The following is a 20544-nucleotide window of genomic DNA, read 5'->3' as shown; positions in this document are numbered from 1 at the left end:
AATACAAAACATTCTTATCATCAATTTATACCTCATATAATTAAGAGTACAAACTTAAAACCACAAACCATCAAACTATAACCTTATGGTAGCAGTGTCATCTCCAAGAAAATCATGACTTCTTCGTCAAGGGAAAAACCTTAATAGTTAAATGAATGACAATATGATATCTGTGAACCCACTAGCATAATTTGACACATGCGAACTTAATTCCCAAAAATATATACTAGACTCTATAAAGTAACATTTTAAATTCACAAAGAAGAAAATGATACAACCCTCGATTAATCATTTTGCGAGGAATCCTACTCTTGCCTCAAGCAATAATTCTATTGCTATCACAAAAACTTACTACCTTTAATCAAAATTTACCTTTATTGTTCTATTTTTCGCTATACCTTCATAAAAAAAAAATTCTAGATAGGCTCGCTACCTCTTATCATCACAAACCCAATAATTTACCAATGAAATCATTCTAACTTAAAATCAATAAGTTACTACAAAAATTCAAGTGACAATACATATATCATAAATATCAAACTTAGTTTCAACAAAATAAAACCAAATTCCCAAATTCGAAATTCCTTGTGGACAACCTGTCGTATAACATGTCTTGGGCATACTGCATCACCACACATTCTTCACGTAAATTGCAATGCATAACTAAGTATTTTAAAACTTTGCTAACATAAAGTCTTAAGTCATAACATATGCTCCTGATAAATCAAATAAAACATTTAAAAACTTACAGACCGATAGTGAGATTTTTGAGCTTCACGTGGCAGATGGACACCCTCCAAGGACCGTGCTTTGATACCAATTGAAACATCTAGACCTTCTTAAAACTTAAAATGCGGAAAACTTTTTTTTTTATATATATACTATACATATATGCCCATACATATATGTATCACATTTAAAACCAGCTACTGCAACACGTAGTAATTTAAATAAAAATAAACAATTAAATAATTTAAAAAGGGTTTCATGCATGAAACAAAATAGTAAGTATTCCATGTTTAAAACTCAACATAATAAAATAAATGTATCTTTAAACATCCCATAAAAACTGCAACGGTCACGGGGCCACTGTTTCGTGAACTCATACGTCATCACCACCGGTAGGAGCTATATAAATATCATCTGACTCACCTGCACCATATAAGCATAGTGAGCCTAGGGGCTCAACATGTCTAAACTTGAATATCAAGGTTTAAAATAATGCATCACATAATCATACTAATACATATACATGATACATGAACATGCATGACAATATTTTCCATAACATAAATACTGAAGCATAAATCTTAATCATAAACATCATCTTTCTTCATCATACATAACATAATTGAGCATGGTATTTTTGAAACAGTCTATGGTCCTATCCGTAAGTGTGACGCTTATCTGTGCCGACTGATCATTCTCATAAACCAACGTACGTGGCGGTGATAAATCACCTCCTATGGTAGTAAACTACCGCATAAATCATATATCATATGGTGGATAACCACCCTTATGTCACACTACTTCAATTTCCATCAAGAAAATATTTTTTTGCTCAACTCATACATAATCATAATCATATCATATAAAAATTTCATGAATGCATGCACTGAAAATTGTCCGTAATATATATTTAATTTATTTTTCATAATAAATATACTTATACTTAAAATATAAACTTCATGCATAAAAATAATTAAATATATATTGCGGACTTATTTATTTTTCATGGGTTGATTCAGACTGCTGGTCTCTCTACTAAACCCCTTAACTGACTTAAAGCCCATTAACTAACTTAAAGCCCATAATTAAATAAATAATTTTAAAAATTATAATTTTTTTACTAAAATAAAATACTTAAATATTATTGGGCTTAAATAAAAATATTTAGGCCCATTAACTAATTAATTCATATAAATTCATGGACTGGCCCAATAAAATCACTGACTGGCCCAAAAATTTCTATGGGCCCACAAGCCCATGAAAATCATTGGGCTAACTTAAAAATAATTTTGAAAGCCCAAATAAAATCATTTGGAAGCCTAATTAATTGGCTCAAAAACCAATTAAAACACTAAATACTTAAAAATTAAAATACTCGAGCCCGACCCACCTAGCTTGGACCCGGACCATCCTAACCCGACCCATGACCCCCTGACCCGACCCAGAACCAACCCTGACCCAAGAACCCGACCCAGCCACTCCCCAACCAAGCCCGACCCTTCCCTCTCCTAGATTCCTCTCGGCTCAGCGGCAGTCCCCATTCCCGACGTTCGTCCGGCCACCTCCGGCCACCAAATGCTAGGGAACCACCACCACCAGATATCCCACATTCAGGGGGTTCCAACACAACAAGAATCAAACCAAACCATGGCCCGAGGAGTGAGAACGAAGCTCTGCACCAGACACCTTCTTCCTCCTCGCGCGCAGACTGAGCAGTCCCCAATATTTTCGATCGTGCGGTTTCTTCCGACCACCAAAGACCGTGAAACCACTTCTCAATCTTAGAAAACATCTAAAGCTTTCAAACCCAACAAACCTCACTCAAAATGGCATCCCGAGTAAGGAGAACGAAGTCTTCTTCCTCAGAATCCTAAACTACCCGATCTGCTGCACCCAACTTGAATAGCTTCGACTTGGACCTTTCCAGCCTCAAACCAACCACATAGCTCAACCATGAGGACCCTAAGACACCCCTTGACAACAGCCATCAGCCTGGACCGCACCATGCTAGGAAAAAAACGTGATTCATGGATAAGAATACACAACTATATGCAACAAACAATTCATATCTTGCAATATTCGAACCTGATAACTTCTACAACAAAAACATCATGCATGGATAATAGCTTATATGGTGGCCAAATAAAAGTTTTAGACATTCCTTGACAATTCTAGGACGATAATTGATGTGTATACGAGCCTCCGGGACGACGAATGGACCAAAATCTTCAAAGAGCTAGGTTGGAACGGCTATGGAGGATGAGTTTTCTGAATAAATCGTGAAGAAAGGCTGAAGATGATGATAGGAGGCGGCTGATACGTTTTTGATCGGCTAAAGGAATTAATTTTAGGTTTAAATTTGAGTAGATAATGGGTAGATTTAGGATAATAACTAATATAAATTAATTAGGTAGATAATATAACATAAATATAAGATTTTAAACTTTTAAAAATACCTACTAATCTGATATATAATAATAAATCCCGAAATATAATATTAAAGGATTTTTAAAGATCAATAAAAGTCATTAAAATGACTTATTTTGACCAAAAATCAATTCTTAAATAAATATATAAATAAATACTAAAATTTTCTTGACAAAATACCTTATAATATTATTTTAAGGCTCATAAAACTCATAAAATATTTTTGGCTAAGAATTTTGGTATCTCGTCCGTCCACGGTCCAGTCTACGCGATAAAAAATAATAAATTCCTTAAAAATATAGAATTTCCATAATTATGGGTTAAATGCTAAAATAAATTAAATCATGCATATAAATCACATAATATCACATAAATACATTTAACCCTTAATTAAAAATTAATTTCTCCTAATTATGCATGCGGATTTACGTTTAAAATTTTCGGGTGTTACAAGAACTCCAACAACAACTTCTCTTAATGGGGCAACATACTGCACATATAAAAGAGGCGGGTAAGGCGTTGAATTAGCAAAATATAATAAAAATAAAAATAACAATAAAAAGAATAATGAAAAGAGAATATTGGGTTGCCTCCCAGTCAGCGCTAAAGTTATAGTCTATAGCCCGAATATATAGTAGCAAGCATTAAAGAGCGGCTGCCGCCCATAGTAAAAAATCATACGACTCTACTTATGAGTCTTGATTTCGTACTCCCTCAAGCTAGACGTGATATTGACTTTGTAAGCTTGTCGGTCCAACAAAACTCGGAATGAACTGATTATTTTGGAAGGAGACTCCTAATCTAAGGTGAAGCTCATCGAGGATATAATACTGTGGAGGTGGCGTCAATGAAAAGAATGAATCTTCTAATGATGTACATGTAAAGGCCACTGATGAAGTCAAATCTTTCTCCTTGTATATTTCTTCCTCCTCCACTGTCACTTTTGGCTCCTCTTCGCATGAAGATTCCTCAAGAAATATTTTCTCATGATCTAGCTCAATTACGGTTGCAGGATCACATTGTCATGCAAATTGATCAACACAAATCGCTTCATTATCTTGGTTGATATCAGAAACGGATTGCATCAGAAGCTTCATGTGTACATCCAAGAAAGTCAAAGAATTGATGCGAGTTTCTGAAAATTGCTGGTTGATCTCTGAATGTTTATTAATAATGTTCTGCAACTGATTCACATAACCTTCACAACGCCCTATACACTCTTATTGAAGCTCAAATGGTTGGTTCGAAAAATTTGTGGAGTTGAATTCTGGAGGATATTGATGACTCCAACCCTGCAGTGAAGGATCACAATGCCAATGATAGTCAAAATCTGCCATATAATTTAACAAGTGCATCGCACGTCGTGATCTCTGTGAAACAAGTGACTGCTAGTAACCAAAGCTCCATAATCCACCCAACTTCTTATTGTCTCATCCAAACCACCATAAAAAATCTGAGTTAGCGTGTAGTTTGACAAACCATGGTATCAAAATCTTTTTGCCAAATCATTGAATCTCCCTTAAGCAACATAGAATGGTTCCAAGTATTGCTGGACAAAACTTGTGAATATCCGTCGATGATCCATCTTCAGGTACCTCACAAGCAAAAGAAAATAAAATTAAAATTAAAATTAAAATTAAAAATTAAGCAAAGGAACAAAAAGAGAGAAAAAATGTCTAGTCTCAAGCAAATAATCTATCTTAATATTAACCAAACAGTCCCCGGCAACGGTGCCAAAAACTTGACCGCTTAATTCGGTTATCTAGCAAGTGCACTAGGTCAAGTAATAGTAAGTGGACAGAGAGCCCAAGTATTGATCCCACAGGGACTGTAGTCAATTCTCAAGAATGAATTATTTTACTTAATCTAGAAAAAAATAATAAAAAAGGATGCAACAAATTAAAAAAAAAATTAATTACTAAAAATAATAAGAATTAAAATAACTGAAAGATAAATATTAAATTGAGACAACCAAGACACACGCAGGTACCGAACAAATCATTTAATATGTAGCCGATTTAGGACTCAGATTTAATTTTAGATTACGGAAATTCTCCTAACTTGTTCAAATGTCTATTTCTAGAACAATCAAACCTACTCAAGTATTGACGGATTAATTTTTCGTAATTCTAATAAAATTTGAATGCATTAAATATTTATGAAAATTCAGTTTTTACCTAAAACCGCACACTGAAACCAAATTCTATTTCTAGTCGGTTTTATCATGTGTTGATTATTAAAGTGATCAAAATCAATCCCTCCTCTGTCGACTTGGAACTGATTAACATGCAAGCAAACAGTTGATCAGACTATCTAACAATCAATAAAATAAAATCAAGTCTGAAAAATCCCAAATAAACATCCAAGTTTTCTACATGGGTTTTTTCGACTCAATCACGCCGTCTTGGTTGAAAACAAACTACCAATAATTGAAATTATAATTCAATAAATAAAAATAAAGAAGAACATAAGAAGAAAAAGTGTAGAAATCTTCTTTCAAGCTTGGAGCCTGTAGCCACCTCTCTGTTTCGATCTCTGCGTACCGATCTGAAACCCCCAAATCTGATCTTTTATCTTCTATTTATATGGTTTAAAAAGCCCACGAAATAAAGCCCGATAAGTTGAGAGTTTTAATTTCCAAAATCTGTATTTTTCTTATTTTGTGCGAATTCTTGCTCGAGCGCATCGAGCAACTTTCTGCTCCAATTGTAAAAAAAAATTTGCAACATGAACGGATCCCGTGATGGGTCCGTGCATGTGTCTTTTCCAGTGTGCAGTTTTCTTGAAAAAATCATATCTCGAGTTCTAGCCGTCAAATCAATCCAAAATTTGGACAGCAACTTTAAAACATCTTGAGTTTGATTTTGAACGGTAAAGATTGGATTTGGATGTATCTATAATCAAAAATAAATTTTTGACTATTGCTACTCCGTAATTCATTCTTGCTGCACTTCTCTTGCCCCAAAATCATGATTTTTTCACAAATTTCTACAAAAATCAACCCGGAGAGTGAAATGCACATATATAAAATAAATCACAATAAAAACACGTAAAAACACAATGAGACAATACGAATACTTGCAAAATAAAAAATAAAAAAAACATAAAATAATGCACACAAAATGCACTTATCAACGAGTATGTGAGATACCCAGCGAATTTGCCCCTAAGTCGTAGTATTCACTCATGACGCCTAGTTCGAGAAATATTGACATAATTGACTAGTTACCCAGTCACATCGTTTGCATGCATCATATCGGTTTGTATAATCATAATTTACTTATTGGGTATTAGTAACTCGCATCTTTGGTGTTATCTTGGACACCCTGTTCGATGGAGGCAGGTCTAAGGTTGGATGAGGCAGAAAGTTCGAGACAGGGTTAACAGCGGAGCCAATGACCATGTCGGAGTTTTTTTTTTTGTGTTTCTGTTTTAGCTCAGATACATATTCGATATTGTTGTATAAGTTAATACAGAGTTTCAGTTGTTTACGTGTTTCCAATTGTATTATGTCGGAATTGCTTTGAGATATTTGATTTTAAGTTTTTCGTCAGTTTTTATCTTTGATTAATTTTATCTCTTTAAGTTAATTTCATACTAAAATTTGTTGAAAGTAAATGATCCGGATCAAATTTCTATATAACATGATCAATTCATCGTGATGATTAGAAGAAGTTTGCGTTATTGAATTGGGTAGATCATAGTCCATAGATGCCCTTATTTTAAGAAAAAATAATATTTAAAAAAAACTTAGACCTAGTTGGCGATTTACTATTGGCTCTTCTTATGTGCATCGGCGACAACTTGGGTCGCAATCGTCTCCTCCCCCCCATCCTGTAAAACGCTGTCGTTTGATGTACCATCTTGCTCCATCCTGCCCCCAAAAATCAAAGCAAACCCTATTTGATTAAAACCTGGAATAAACCCTATCTTGGATTCAATTTTACTTTTCACAATTTTACACATATAATACTAGTTCTAGAAAATTCGGATCGGCGATGGCGGTTCGGGCGACTATGACCCGGTTTCCAGCCGACCCGAGGGAGCAGGAAGAATGTGGCTTGCCGTGGGGCATCACGTTGATGCCGTTCGCCGCGAAGGACGAGAACGGAAACCCGCCGGTGTACGGATCCGGCGGTGAATTGTTACCTCGCTGCGAGAATTGCTGGGGCTATTACAATACCTATTGTGAACAGGATCAGTGGACATGGACCTGCGTACTCTGCGGCACACTAAATGGGCTTTCGGCTCAGTCCATAGCTAGATATTCACTTCCGGACTCATGCCCAGAAAATATGTCGTCTTTTGTTGACCTCGAGATACCACGTAATTACTGCATCATTCGTATTCAATTTGCAAATCTTTATTTCAGTTCATTTTATGTAATTTGAGCTGGTTACGAGTGTTTCTCAGTACAAATGAGAGTGCAATTTCTTAGTGTTGGGTCTATATGCAGAGTTGATTGTTTGTGATTCGGTTAGGGTGAGGTGTGAATTGTTCTGGTGGACTCAGGAATCTGCTGTGCTGATTGCTGGAAAGCAATTTGCATGTTACTGTAGCATCGGTACTTTTGTCGGTTGAAATTCAGATGCAATGTTGCATCTCTTGCCCAGAATTATGAATAATTGTTTAGGTTTATAGCTGAACACATTAACTCCATTCTAATACTGGTTTGCCAGTTGGTACTGTGGGATTGTACCATTTTATAAGATGTTCACATTATGTGTCCTTTGTTGTCTGTTGATCTCGATAGTTCTTGAAAATTGGTATAGCATAAACAGAGTTACATTATCAGAGTGTTTTATACATGTTTTTTGGACAAATTGGGTGGTATGAATCTATGGTACTTCTTGGCGTTCACTTGTTTGCTGCAATGCTTTCTATTTGTTAGGCATTGACGGACATGGCAACGGTTTGCATTGCTAGGGAAAGCATTAGATTGGCTCTAATATTTCTCTCATTGGAGAGAGCATATTTCACATGCATCAATAAATTGGCGTATTTTGTGATATAGTATGTAAATATTGGGATACAGTAATACATTAAGGATATTATTGGAAACAGCCGCATGAATATGCTTCTTCTCACCTTGCATTTGGGTTTGCAGCGCTCGACTGTTGAGAAGGCCCTACAACAGTTAGCCATGTATTATGGTTTTGTATTTGATCAATTTTTTTATTGATTGTTGGATGGTGGCAGTGGAAGAATCAGAAGAAATGCAGCCAAGGCCAGTCTATGTTGCCGCAGTTGACCTTTCTTGTAAGATTTTGTTTTAAGTTGTGGTAATGTATCACTGCTTTAGGTTGTTTCCTATTTATTGATTTTTGGTAACAGTGAATTTGTACTCTCTTTGGTATGGTTGGAACTTGGAACTGAATGTGTGAAAGAGGCTCGGCTTGCTGATTGCTTGAATGTACAGTAATGATGAGTGCAATTTTGTTGATAAAATTTTATTCTATGAAACCACATGTTAGATTTGTCATCTTTATGTACTCATTTTTGTCTAGAAGACAGAAGAGTTAGGAATATATCTACATTGTTACTGGAAGCCTTTTATATCCATTAAAGTTGATGGAGTTCCATTGGAAATATAAAAATGAAGAGTGACAGAAATGAAATTGCGTTTAAGTTTGTGGTTTTTAACTTAATTCATGAACCACAAACCAATTATGTGCTCTTCCAATTCACTGAATTGTGCAAAATTTGCAGCTTCGGAAGAGTTTTTGGAACTTACTAAAAGTGCTCTCTTAGCAGCATTGGAGGGTATGTCATCTTATAATTGCATTTATGAGCTCTAACAGTAAGTAGGTATTCTGATATATCTGTTTTTTTTACAGCTCTAGCACCTGAATCACTTTTTGGTCTTGCAACGTTCAGCCATAAAATAGGCTTATATGATGTTCAGGGTCCCATACCAGTGGTGAAGAATGTATTTATTCACCCTGATTCTCATGTTGGGCTGGCAATGGAACTCGAAGATGTCATGCCATTATTTTCATTTTTGGCTCCTGTATGTTAGTTGATTTTTCCGTGAAATGAAGCTTTCTCTTTGTTTTCTAATGGTTATCTAGTGTTTGTTTTATATCGTTAGTTCTTTTACTTTCAGCTCAAAATTTGATTCAATAAGCTATTGGCAGCATCCAATGTTTAGTCAACATTGTTGTAGGTTGACACGTGCAAGGATCGTATTACATCTGCTCTTGAAACTCTAAAGCCGACAACTTCATGGGAGCGGACAACAGCTGCGGGTCAAGTAGTAGATGGGGTGTTACTTGGTGGGCGAGGCTTCGGAGTAGCCATGGAAGCTCTCCTGAAATATCTTGGTTCAGAATACGGAAATACCTATGCACTAGGTACCATGGCAATGTAGATTTATTTGACTCTCTTTTTATATTGTCATAAATTGGCTAGTTTTCTATTTATGAAAGTCTCTTAATTGAAAGTTTTTATGTGATTTGTCATCTGTCTGAGCAGCTAAAGATTCAGTAATATTTTTCTTTTGTTTGTTTCACTAAATTGAAGAGCAGCCAGAGTTTTTGCCTTTCTATCTGGCCCTCCAGATTATGGTCTTGGCCAGCTAGACACAAGACGCTATGGTGAGCAATACGCTAGCAAAGGAGAAGACGCAGACCGTGCTCTGCTCCCAGAGCAAACACCATTTTATAAAGATTTGGTACTTATTGTGAACAAATGGAGATATTTTTTTGCCAAGTTTGTTGGAAATTAATTGTTGACGTACGTTAAACAGGCTGCCGTTGCTGTTCAAGCTGGCATTTGCGTTGATCTATTTGCTGTCACAAATGAATACACTGATTTGGCATCTTTGAAATTTCTTAGTATCGACAGTGGAGGCTCTTTATTTTTATATTCAAACACTGATGATTCAACACTTCCTCAGGACATGTGAGTATTGAATACCTAATTCAAGAATGATTTTCCAACTCAGGAAGGGTATATTAAGTACATTTTTGTCCAAATACTTGGTGAATGCACCAGATTTATTTGGTATAAAATGAATTAAATCCTTATATCTGCCTGTTCTTGATTAAGGTATTTTCCTTTTTCACCTTTTTCATCTATTATTATCTCCATGATTTGATTGCAGGTACCGTATGTTAAGTCGTCCGTACGCATTCAATTGTGTTATGCGCTTAAGGACATCTTCTGAATTTAAGCTTGGCCATTTGGTAATTCTGAATCTTTGGCTTTTTTTTCTTCTCCGTTAACTGTTGTATTAATACTTGCAATTTTATGCTGCAGTATGGGCATTTCTTTCCTGATCCACAGTATGAAAACGTTCAGCATGTTATTTGCTGCGACACTTTTGCCACATATGCATACGATTTTCATTTCGAGAATGACAGTGGATTCCCCAGGTAAAAGAAATGCTTTATTCTTTGTCTTATTCATTATTCCTCTGGTAGTGATTTTGGTTGTGTTTGGAACAATCAGAGTCAGCTGATGATCACTCCTTTGTTCTTTGAAGCAATGTTGCAATATAGTGCAGATTGATTTTTTTTCCGATGAGCAATTCATTTTCAGAAGATAACAAATGACTGATATATTATTTTCCTTAACAGTACGATTTGACATGCAAACAACGGTACCGTGAACCAGAAAATGAGACAGTAATAGTTCAGAAATAGCACATCATCCCATCCCTCCCATCAGGAACATGTTACTATTGTTCTGTAGAAAATCCCTTTTCCCACTTTGGATAAGCTTGAGTTGTTGCTGAAGCCAAGGTTTCGTTTTTTGTGTTCTCACATTTAGATGGATGGCAGTACAGTAAGACAGAGTCATCCTTAGACTAATCATTTTATTATCATTTTTATGGATGGATGGAGAAAGAGGCTGACCTTGTATTTCTGATTGGCGGAGAGGAGTTAGAGTGGAATGCCATGGACATTTTACCTACATTCTATCAATCATAAATGGAGCATGTGCCTCTGTGATCTGTGGCAAGCGTTTTTCTAGCAAAGTTTGAATTTCAGGAGAACGGGAAGGCTCGCTAAAAAACTTCGAAATGTCTAGACACAAGTCACTATACCAACCCCCACCCAGTGCATCCCTTCCCTAACACTGAAACAAGAAAAACCCTTAGCTTACTGCATTTTCCAAAGGTTTTTACGACTTGTCATCGTGCCATAGATGCTAGCATGTGCTAACTTTTGATCATATAAAATGTATTTTATTCCTTCGAATGGATGGAAAATTGTAATTGGTTCTTCAAATTACTGTGTTAAGTGTCTTCTTTGTTTTCTTTTTTACATTGCATCTTTTTTCCCAAAAAGTGTCTAATGCAAATAGATTAGTGCGTATTTTTGCCTGCAGACACAGCCAAGAAATGCCTACATTGCAGATTGCATTTCAATACTCTGTTGTTGTGCCCCACAGTGAAAAGTCAATTTTAGGTTCAAGCCCTACTAGCAGGTATGCTTCTGTTGATGCATTTTATTTGTTTGAACATTTCTGTTAAAGTTCCTTCGAGTTGTCTAATCATGATACAGTCCATATACCTGCTTATTCACGAGTTTGGCGTTCACATTCTAACTTCACAAAATAGAAGCCAAATTTTAACCTTATATTAGCTGTGTTCAACTTATTATTAAACCGAATCCCTAGCCATGGTTTCCAAGTGTGCAAGCAACACAGAAAATGTAACTTTGAACCAATCCCTACAAAATAGCAGGACATTTGTGAACACAGCACAGTTCATGACTTTGCATGATGCTCCGCTTGCACCATTGGCAAACCATGCCTATATCTGGAAAAGAGTATCAAATGTTATATAAAACAATCAAATTATAAGTATGAATCAGCATTATGTTATGAACCTGTTATTGGTGGGCCTGAATCCAAACAGCCCAATAGTCACAACCGTAGAAGAGTCTAGAAAGAGGGCAGTAAATAAATATGTGAAGGAGGGGAGTTAGTAGGGATGAGGTCATTTTTCTGTTTTGAATGTTAACTAGCGTGTGCTAGGGACTAGCTTTGGCTAGGGACAGAGATCATCTCTGGGTGTTTTCTTTCTATTTTCAGTGTAGTCATATCTTATTATATATATAAAACGTGAGTCTAGAAAGAGGGCAGTAAATAAATATGTGAAGGAGGGGGAGTTAGTAGGGATGAGTTCATTTTTCTTTGTTGAGTGTTAACTAGCGTGTGCTAGGGACTAGCTTTGGCTAGGGACAGAGATCATCTCTGGGTGTTTTCTTTCTATTTTCAGTGTAGTCATATCTTATTATATATAAAAAATCCTGATTGTGACTATTGGGCTGTTTGGATCCAGGCCCACCAATAACAGGTCCATAACACATTACTTGGCTCTGGATAATGAAAATTAGTTCAGAAATAAATTCAGAAACACAGAAAATTGCAAAGAATTTAAAAAGACAGAATCAAGGAGCTTGGAGTGATCCTGTTACTGGATCAACTGTCCTCTCTTTTCGTTTCAGTGAAATTTTCTCTCCAAGCTGCTGTTATTGGGTACAGAAGCGTAACCATCAAAATTCAAATGATGGGAAATGTTCATATGGCCCGAAATCATTCCATTAACCTTTTTTTAAAAAAGAGATAATTTTCATATTAGGACAAATCAAGTCTTGACTCTTGCCTCAAGTTGCTCGACCAGCTAGAAAGAAGAAAATAATTTGTTTAACCATATGGCTCAGCATACTTGGTCATGTACTTTTCTTATATTTTCATCTTCTGCACCACCCTAAAACAAGTAAAATGTGACAAAAACTAACAAATACTTGGTAAATTGTGAGTATTACCGGACTACACAAGCTGAATATTTTTTTTATTCAAATTTATTGCTTAAGAAACTGACTTGAAGAGTTCAACAATTTCTATCTTTTATTCTGCCAATTATAAATGTGCTAAAGTTTTCTGAGAAATTAATTGAAATTTCAATTATTTTTGGGTCAGGAGTTCTGAAGTTGATATGATGTAATTGCATTTGCTAGGACAATTTCCGTTATCCCTGTTATATCTAAACTTGCACCTTCTTCCTGTGGAGAAATGTGCAAATTTCGCACTGCTTTTTCCATATGATATGCAATTTGTTGTTGCCTCTGTTATTGCAATTAAATTTTACTTGGGTTGATAACTTTAGGCGCCTCCATTTCTTTAGTTTGACTTTGAACATTTAAATGTGTACAGAGCTAAATATTCCCTGAAAAGGAGACTGAGAATCCGAACCATAAAATTTGGAATATCACGGAACATCAACGAGATTTATGATAGTGTTGATCCTGAAGTTGTTCTTTCCATCCTTGTTCACGAGGTAAAATTCTACCTCTAAAAACACTTCTTTGCATCTAGCCAGTCTGATCGTGTTTTGGCAAGTGTCCGAGTGTTCTTTTAGCTTTAGTAAATACTGTCAATTGGTCCTATCATTTTTATTCGGCATAAATGTTCTCAGGTTATTTTGGCCTCTTTGGAGCAAGGAGTTCGAGAGGGCCGGAGTTCACTTCAAGAGTGGCTTGTAAATCTTACGGCTCAGTACAATGATGCTTGCAAGATTTCTGAATACCCAAGAGGAAGTATGACGTCTCCTAATGTTGACATTGCCTTCACCCAATGCCCTCAGCTGCAACCTTTACCCCGCTTAGTCTTTGCTTTGCTAAGGAACCCACTTCTTCGCCTTCATGAAGAAGGTGTTCATCCAGACTACAGAATATATCTCCAGTGTCTGTTCAGTGCCATTGAACCTTCGTCACTTGGCCGTGCTATATATCCATTGTTGACATCGTATGAAACTCCAGATAAACAAGCTTTTCCTCGCCATTCCTTGAGTCGTGCAGCACTTGTAACAAGTGGCAGCCCAATATTTTTCCTGGATGCCTTCACAACTCTGATTGTATTTTATTCAACCACAGCTGACCCTGCCATTGCTTTTCCTCCACCGCAGGACTGTAAGTCATCTATTCATCACTTTATGATCGGGCTAGGGCACGCTGCCCTCACTCAACTTTAAAAAAAAAAATTTTATGTGTAATTTTTTGATCTAGCTTTTAATGTTCCAAATATAGTAACCATCGCTGAAATCTTGTTTCTGCACGGATTTTTCAACATTAAGAAAATGGATTTCATGGTGCTTGCTAACGATTTTACTACTTTCTCACACAGGCTTGTTAAGAACCACTATCAACAAGCTAAAGCAAGAGAGGAGTATAACTCCTAAGCTCATTTTTATCAGGGGAGGGCAGGACGATGCAACGGTGTTTGAGAACTATCTTATAGAGGAGCAAGATGTTGAGGGAAGTGGCTTCACAAGTGTACTGGGCTTTGTTTCTTTTCTTGATGAGATCAGTCATAGTGTGTTAGTTTACAAAAAACAATAGATGCTATATATATCTTTGATATCTGATCATGCGTTTGAAACTATTTTGTCGCCTTCCCGAAAATGATTTGTATCATTAGAGGAAGAAAGATTTTGAAGGGACGATTGGATCCGATTCAAAAGTTTTGAATGTAATTTGTTAGAAAATATTTTGGAGAAAGCTATTGATGTGCTTCAAATCATTTCCTAGACAATAGTAATTTTAAATTCTTATTTTGCTCATGAAAGTTAAAAATAAAATAAAGCAAACATGCTAGCTAGTTATTTAAAAACGTAGGCCTAAGAAGATTTTGTTTTTTATTTTTAATTTTTTTAATCCTCGAATAGTGAATTTTAAATGGCTCCACTTAACAAGAAGGGTAATGCTATGCATACATGGACTCTTACACATTGGTTTATATATTACACTTAAAATTACATGATTATCCTACATGTATTTTTTTAAAAAAATTTCCAAATAAATTGCATGGAAGATCATGTAATTTAAAAAAAAAACATTGCCATTGTGATGAAAGGTTCGATAGGTAGGTAGGTATATATAAATTATAAAAGTAGTCGGGCACATGTCTTGCGTGTGCAATGTAATATATTAGATATCAATACCTTAACATTAATTCTAATGACATGAAATTCAAATTTGTAAATAATTAAAAATTTCAAAATTGTTTATCTTATATATTCAACATTTAACTTTATTTTATGCAAAGGCATCCATCAAATTTTAACCTATAAATACAGATTTAGGAATGGTTGACTGAAGAAATATAAAACAAAAAACATATTTGATTGGTTATAATCTTATCGTCCCTAAAACAATAACATATAGACTAAAAAAAGGATAAAAACTTTCGCCAAACCTTTAAATTAAAATCGGAAATTCTGAATTAACCTGCCAACATATAGATGAAAAACAATCATAAATCAATAACAAACATGTGCATTAATTAAGAATTTTGAATAATAAATCAAAGAACTTACAAACAATTAAAGAAAAGAGAAAAAAAAAAAAAAGAATAAGTAATGAAAATACAAATTTATGAAACACAACGCGTTGGAAGAAGATAATTCATCAAAGATCGAATAATGTGGATATTGTGAAAAAGGATGAAAAATCTCTTAACTCATATCAGTTCCACCAAAAGCGCATAGAAGGAAGATGGTTTAAAATTTGATTTTGAATGAATAAAATGCCAATGCCAAAATAAAAATGTAGAAAAAAAAGGTAATATCAGAACGTGATTGATGGGAAGGAAACATTGTTTTTTGAAATTGAAAAATGTTACTTTTACCCTCTTAACTCCTTTAATTTAGCTACTAATAGTAGAGACATTTTAGTATATTCATTAAAGTACCAAAAATAGTTTTTCTAGGGTACTCATGCATTATAATATAAAATAATAATAATAACTAGCAGATATGGCACACGCGTTGTGCGTGTAAAAGAAACTGACGAGAAAGAAATTTGATCCTAACCGATTAGAAATATAAATTGAATGAATGTACTATATCAGTTGCTGTAAACTTATGATTTTGAATGTGAGACTGAAAGCTTGAATGTAGTACTAACTTAGAATGCGCAGAAAGTCGGAGAGTCTTCTTCAACTGATTTTCAAGTCTATTTATAAGCACTGATTTCTTGCAGTAATTCATACCCTATTTTGAGTTAATTAAATATTAAACATGATTAAGGGGTTACTAATTAAATAAATCAAGGGATTAAATGGAGTTAAAGTATGAATACTAGACTTCGGTACTATCGGAGGGTTCGGAAGATCCGAACTCATACACTTCGGAAGCAACGAAGCAGTTCGGAGAAAGGGCATAGTTCGGAATGTCCGAACCATATATCGGAATTTCCGAACCCCCCCCCCCCACCCCCTCATCCAAGTCCTCTATGAGTTGTTACGAGGTGAACTGACGTGTGGCACATATCAAAACGTTCGATGATGTGGCACAATGTCTAAGCAATGCATTTGGACGCGTGTAAATGCATGCAGAGTTCGAAACCACCGAAGTCACGATCAAAACGTGCGATCTCCGGCGATCGAAAACGTGGCATGCATGCAGAGTTCAGAAGGTCCGAATCTGTTGGAGAAATTAAGTTTCAACGTTTAAAGATGATTGCAAAGCTAAACTACATTACCCAAACTGAACTGGACAAAACAAACCAAAACTGGATGAGTAAACTGTTCACTACTGGATGAGTAAACTGTTCACTATCCAAACTGCTATCTAGAATAAAAAGTTTACCTACCCAAACTGAAGATTTCCAAACCGAATCTTAGCTAGACTAAAGCACTTTACTCAAATTATTTGATGAAGTCAGTCTACAAACATTTTCGGAATAATCGGTTGGTGTCAGTCAACATTATTGGATAAAGTTTTTTGTACATTGACATACTACAATCGCATCCTCTCACACAATCGTACTATTTCATTAGAGAGAATGTTGACGTAGCAATACAAACAGTGCAACGAGCAAATCCTGAGAGGAACAAATACTATTTAATATTTATGACCGTTGGCACCAAAGCCTATAAATAGGCCACAAGATCAATTTTGGAGGCTCTCTCACTCACTTGTTTCTCTAATATATCAGTTGACCTCAAGCCTTTAAAGTTTACTTAGCAAAACTGATCAAGAATTAGCACACATTTTAAGAACTTATCTGATCATTGAAAGGTAATTTTGTGCAAGTTCATCGAGGTTTAAATATTTTGTAATAGATTCAGTCTAGTACTGTCTTATCGAGTTGAGTTACTAGGACTTCTAAGATAGGCAGTGGTGTAAGCCCTAGTCTTGGATCAGGATTTTGCAAAAAGTTGTAAAGTTCAAAGTCTTCTAGTGAAAACCTTTTTTTCGAAGGAAAAAGGGTGACATATGAGTTTTTAATTCTCCGAAAATCCAGAAACATTTGTTCGTGTTCTTCATTTCAGTTTATGGTCCTTTCAATCTAGCATTTTATTTCGATACATTGTGTTCAAATCTGTTAATTGACATATTTCCTCACAATACCTTGGTTTGTCAATTAGCATCGACAGCCAAGAAAGAGAGGATTCAATTGACAACCCAATTGAATTCAAGTTTCCGTTGAAGAAATTTTGTAATGTATTCACCTCCCTCTACACCTTACTCGATCCTAGCAAGCGATATTAGAGAGCAGGATCTTTATTGCCTCTAAACACTCCCTCAAGATGACTTCATTCAACAAAAGTCCCATGTTCTTAAGAGAAAAATTTGATGACTGGAAGATAAGGATGCAAGAATACTGGTTTGCTTTAGATGATGACATGTGGTATGTCATCACTGACGGTCCTATTACCATCACAAAGGCCAATACAACAATCGCGATGACAGAAGGAGCTCCTCAAAGTGTTGAAAAGCCTAGAAGCTAATGAAAAACTGAAGACAAGAAGAAGGCTAATTTGGATAAATGTTGCTAAGGACATCTTTTATAAAACTCTCAACAAGAATACTGATAAGTGTGTTTCATGCATAATTTCGTGTTAGTTTTTTAGTCCATTTTGCATGTATTCTTGTCGTGTTAGTGTCATTTAAGTTTAATTTTATTTTCATTCATGCATATTGTTCTGCACCTTACCTCCCCTGGTTTATTTATAGGTACAATGAAGAAATCATGATTTTGGATCACAAAAGAAGAGCCTAAGCACCAAGAAGAGGCGCAAGAAGGGCTTACAAAGTTGCGATTGTCCAAAAACTTATTTATGATGCTAGAAAGATCCAAATCCAATCTCTACCATTCAAAATGTAGTACAGGATGTTGTGAAGCTGCTGTCCAAATTTCGGCTTGATCCCACGACTAGAACTCTGGATATGAATTTTTTTAAGAATGTTGCGCGTTGGGACAAAATTTGGGTGCTCGAGCGGGAATTTCTTACCGCTCGAGCGCGCCCGAAAAAATATGAAGGAGCAAAAACTAAACTTTGACGCTCAAGCTCAAGGCCTCAAGCAGAAATTCCTTGCGCTCGAGCGCGATCGCGACCTGGGTATTTTTATTTTTGAGGACTCTATCAATAAGGAAAGAAAGAGGTTGGATTTGGAGGCATATAAATCTCAAAATTGGAGGAGAATTCGGCACTTTTTGAAGGGAGAGATCTTAATCTGAAGACGGCGGCTAGGGCTTGAAGATATTGAAGGCTTTGAAGAACACTTCATCTTCTTTTTCTTTACTTCTTATTCTTTTTATGATAAAACTTATTTCTTGAAATTTGCTTTCTTTATTGAGTAGTTTTTCTTCAACCAAAACCACGAGATTGGGTCGAAACTAATTTATGTTTGAGGCGTGGTTGCATATTTGATATATTTTTGAATAGTTTCAGTTATTGATTGATGTTAGTTTAATATTTCTTGTGAATAGTCTGATCACCTAATCACATGTTTGTTGATTAATCACGAATCGAAAGAGAATTGATTAAAGATAGCTTCAAAAATATTAATTTACATATGGTTAAACCGACTAGAAATAATAATCGATTTCAGTATGCGGTTTTAGGTGAAAACTGAATTTTCATGAATATTTAATGTGTTTGAGTTTGATTAGAATTAATTAAAAATAATTAATCTATCCAACTTGAATAGGTTTAGAAAGTATAGAAATAGATTGTTAAACAAGATAGGAAAATTAACCATGATTGGAATAAACACGATTTTCAGTTTGTGCCACGCTGATGCATAAATTAGTTCGATACCTTCGTGTGTCATGGTTGTCTTGTTTTAATTAAATTTATCCTTCAGCTATTTTAATTCTTATTTTTTTAATAATTGAATTTTTATTTAACTTATCGCACCCATTTTATTTATTTAGTCTAGATTAAGTGAAATAATTAAATCTTGAGCATTAACTGCAGTCTTTGTGGGATCGATACTTGGATTCGTTGTCCATTTACTATAACTTAACCTAGTGCACTTGCTAGTTCCAACCTAATTTTACGATCAAGTTTTTGGCGCCGTTGTCGGGGATTGTTTAGTTAATATTAGGATAAATTATTTTCTTGAGACTCGACTTATTATTATTATTTTATTAATTTATTTTGTTTATTTATTTATACTTGTGCAGTACTTGGAGATGGATGATCGGCATGTATCAACAAGGTTTGGCCAACAATACTCAAAACTATTCTATGCTGTTTGGAGAAGATTCAATGATTTGGCAAACAAATTTCGAGGCCATGATTTTTCAAACTACACTCTAATTCAAATTTTTTATGTTGGTTTGGATGAGACAACAAGAATTTGGGTGGATTATGGAGCTTTGGAAACTGGCAATCACTTGTTTCACAGAGATTACGACAGTTCTATGAACTTGTTAAATGATATGACAGATTTTGACTACCATTGTCATTGTGATTCTTCACTTCATGGTTGGAGTCACCAATATCCTCCAAAATTCAACTCCACCAATTTTGCAAACCAACCAATTGAGCATCAAGAAGAGTGTTCACGCATTTTAAAGATAATGTGGTTCAATTGGAGAACATTGTGAAAAAACAGACAGAGATAAATAAGTTATTAGAAAGTCACATCAGCTCTTTGAGTTTCTTGGATAAGCAGATTGAGCGTCTTACGGAACCATTTTCTGAGATTTGCCAAGAGAATGAAGTGATCCATGAAGATAAATTAGTGATCAATCAGGTGTGGCTGAATGATGACAACTCAAAAAACCAAGGGTTGGAGAGTGATTCAAATCATGTAGAAACTTCATGGGAAGGTGCTCCTGCAAAAGTAATTGAGCTATATCAAGAAGAAATATTGTTTGAGGAATTTTCATGCGAAGATGAGCCAAAAGTGACATTTGAGGATGAAGAAACATACAAGACGAGAGAGGTGAACTCGTTAATGGTCTTTATATGTACACCATTAGAAGATCCATTCTTTACATTGACACAAAGTCCAAAATATTACATCCTATTTGAGCTTCAGCCTGAATTAAGAGTCTCTTCCCAAAATAATCAGTTCATGCCGAGTGTTTTTGGAGCAATGAGCTTACAATGTCAATATCACGCAAAGCTTGAGGTCGT

The 20544-nt window shown here is 35.3% G+C and overlaps 1 protein-coding gene across 1 annotated transcript; it reads left to right on the top strand.

Annotated features, from left to right (window-relative positions):
• Positions 1 to 6963: 6963 nt before the first annotated feature.
• LOC140884024 (protein transport protein SEC23 D) lies at positions 6964 to 14680 on the top strand. The gene is made up of 13 exons (XM_073290691.1): positions 6964 to 7482; positions 8356 to 8415; positions 8866 to 8919; positions 8994 to 9166; positions 9323 to 9509; positions 9684 to 9829; positions 9905 to 10059; positions 10262 to 10343; positions 10417 to 10532; positions 11491 to 11589; positions 13324 to 13447; positions 13586 to 14078; positions 14293 to 14680. The coding sequence occupies exons 1-13, from the start codon at positions 7155 to 7157 to the stop codon at positions 14505 to 14507; spliced, it is 2232 nt and encodes a 743-aa protein (XP_073146792.1). The 5' UTR covers positions 6964 to 7154; the 3' UTR covers positions 14508 to 14680.
• The last annotated feature ends 5864 nt before the right edge of the window (positions 14681 to 20544 follow it).

The sequence above is a fragment of the Henckelia pumila genome, chromosome 1, assembly GCF_033568475.1.
Source record: "Henckelia pumila isolate YLH828 chromosome 1, ASM3356847v2, whole genome shotgun sequence".
In the NCBI taxonomy this organism is placed as follows: Eukaryota; Viridiplantae; Streptophyta; class Magnoliopsida; order Lamiales; family Gesneriaceae; genus Henckelia; species Henckelia pumila.
This window is presented reverse-complemented; position numbering and strand designations above follow the sequence as displayed.